This window comes from Mirounga angustirostris, unplaced genomic scaffold, assembly GCF_029215605.1.
Source record: "Mirounga angustirostris isolate CCGP_5_RB_7025 unplaced genomic scaffold, mMirAng1.0.hap1 SCAF_6, whole genome shotgun sequence".
Classification (NCBI taxonomy): Eukaryota; Metazoa; Chordata; class Mammalia; order Carnivora; family Phocidae; genus Mirounga; species Mirounga angustirostris.
Genome location: NW_026991714.1, coordinates 119,901,422 through 119,904,089, shown reverse-complemented (window position 1 = coordinate 119,904,089; position 2,668 = coordinate 119,901,422). Strand labels below are relative to the sequence as shown.

Sequence of the window (2,668 nt, the reverse complement as noted above, 5' to 3'; positions counted from 1 at the left end):
TACCATGGTTATGTTTCTTTCTTTCACAACTTTTTGTTAGCTCTGGCATTAATAATTGTCCAGTTCTTATCATGGGTTTTGTTTTCTCTGTATCTATTGCTAATGCTTCTGACTTGCCCCACCAGCCTCTCAAAACAATTTCCTACATTATAAAACATAGGAGATAGTCTCCTGTTGGTTTTTTAAAAAAGGAAACCTCCCCTGGAGCTTCTATTTATTTGCAACTCCTGCTCTTCATTTTTTATTATTTTTTAAATCCACATTGATATTTTATTTTATTTTATTTATTTTTTTTACTTGATTTGTTACAACTCCCGCTCTTAAGGATGCTGCACTCCCTGCTGCCATTCTGGGCTTTCTCTTTCCCATCATCCAGAGAATTCCTCTCCCCTCTCTTGTGTGTTGGATCCTAGGAAGTTAAAATCTCATATAATACTCTTCCTTCATTTGCTTTGTTGTTTTGATGGTGTGGACACTACAGAGGCTTCCTGAGAAAGAACAATTGCACGTATCTGTAAATTTTATTCCATCTTCTTGCTTTATTGCTTAGCAGGATATAGAATTTTAGGTTGGAAATCATTTTCGTTTGGACTTTTGAAGCCATTTCTCTACCCTATTCTAGTCTCCAGTGTTGCTGTTGAGAAGCCCCCAACCCTTCTAATTTTCATCGTTTATATTCTTTGAAAGCTTTTTTTGAAAACTCCATTTTTTGGCAATATCTAATTAAAAAAATCCCCAGCTTCACTGAAGTATAATTGACATGCAATGAACTGTTAAAATTGAAAGTGTAGAAACTGATAAATTATTGCTTATGTATACTCATGACGCTATCACCACACTCAAGAACGTATCCATCAGTTTGGATACATCAGATTGGAACATAACAAAGTTTTCTCCTTCCCTTGTAACATCTCTCATTTCTGTCTCTCTTTGCTACCTCCCTTCCATGACTCCTCTCCAGAAAACCACTTATCTGCTTTCTATCAGTATAGATTCTTTTGCAGTTTTTAGAATTTTATATAAATGGATTCAAATAGTATGTATTCTTTTTTGCTTGATTTCTCTCACTCAGCATAATTATTTAGTTACCCATATTCTCACATGTATCAATATTTCATTCCTTTGTATTACTGGGAAGCTTTCTATTGTGCACAGCTTATCTAGAATTTATATGGAAATGCAAATGAGCTGGAATTTTTTTTTTAAGACGAAGAGTAAAGTTGCAGGACTTATACTATTCAATTTCAAGAATTATTTACAGGGCGCCTGGGTGGCTCAGTTGGTTAAGCGACTGCCTTCGGCTCAGGTCATGATCCCAGGGTCCTGGGATCGAGTCCCGCATCGGGCTCCCTGCTCTGCGGGGAGCCTGCCTCTCCCTCTCCCACTCCCCCTGCTTGTGTTCCCTCTCTCGCTGTGTCTCTCTCTGTCAAATAAATAAATAAAATCTTTAAAAAAAAAAAAGAATTATTTACAAAGCTATAGTGATCAAGAGAGCATGGTATTGGCATAAAGATAAACATTTTGATAAATGGAATAGAATTGAGATTCCAGAAACAGACCCACACATGTATTGATTTTCAATGAAGGTAGAAAAACGAATGGTACTGAAATAATTGGGGTATTCATATGGACAAAAATGAATCTCTACTGTTACTTCATGCCACACACAAATATTTATTTTATTTTATTTTATTTTGGGGGGGAGAAAATCACTTTATTCTAATTAATTCACAAATGAGAATGTCACAAAAGGTGATTTAAGGAGGCACACAAACATCTGCCCAGCCCCAATTTCAAACCATCTCAATGAACTTCTATACAGTGAGAACAACATTTTTCATTCCAATTCCGAAGAAAGCTGTATTTAATGAGGAAGGAGAAGCTTAACTGGTGGTTTTACACCTTATATATTCACCATCAATTATCTTTTTATGCTAAATTAACTTGGTTATGAGACATGATTTTCCATATCTTCAATTTGAACTTCTCGATTAGGCTAATCCATTTGCAGATCTGCACTGTTGCAGCACCTCGCTGGAACCTTCACAAAGCCTCAGGTCACCCTGGTTCTGGGCACACTCCAGAAACTGTTTCATCTCATAGTGGCGTGGGTCAGACTGCTGCTGGCGTGCTGGCTGGGTTCCCTGAGGCTCCTGGTGAGTGATGTCAGGCCTTGAAGGCTCAGCATTGCCTCCTCCACTGAAGCCCCCAGTGATGGCATGACCTATCATGTGTCCGGCAGCAGAGCCCCCAGCCACGCCAGCTGCAGGGGTTGCCATCTGGGCCAAGAGACCTGGCTGCCGGGGCTCAGCAGCTGGTGGAGCCGCTGCCGGAGGCTGAGCTGCGGGAGGCTGAGCTGCCGGCGCTGGTCTAGGCGCTGCTCTCATCTGAGGTGCCTGGCTGGTGGGGGGGCGGGGGGGGGGACATGCGGGAGGTGCGGCTCCGGCTTCTTAAAATTTTCCCTTTGGAAGATTCCATTAAGAAAATAAAAAGGGAAGTCACAGATTGGGAGGAATAATTCATAATATGTAAATCTGGCAAAGGATTATATCCAGAATATAGAAAGAACTCTCACAGGTCAATAATAAGAAAACAACTCAATAAAAACAAGCAAAAGACTTGGATACTTCACAAAAGAAGATACACAAATAAGCCAACAGACATATGG

The 2,668-nt window shown here is 40.0% G+C and overlaps 1 protein-coding gene across 1 annotated transcript; it reads right to left on the bottom strand.

Annotated features, from left to right (window-relative positions):
• Positions 1–1,896: 1,896 nt before the first annotated feature.
• LOC123845520 (coiled-coil-helix-coiled-coil-helix domain-containing protein 2-like) lies at positions 1,897–2,393 on the bottom strand. Its single transcript, XM_064593544.1, has one exon. The coding sequence runs from the start codon at positions 2,385–2,387 to the stop codon at positions 1,992–1,994; it is 396 nt and encodes a 131-aa protein (XP_064449614.1). The 5' UTR covers positions 2,388–2,393; the 3' UTR covers positions 1,897–1,991.
• Between the last annotated feature and the right edge of the window lie 275 nt (positions 2,394–2,668).

What these genes read in the sequence shown, in the direction of transcription:
- LOC123845520 (XM_064593544.1), bottom strand. Translation starts at nt 2,387, where the DNA reads ATGAGAGCAGCGCCTAGACCAGCGCCGGCAGCTCAGCCTCCCGCAGCT.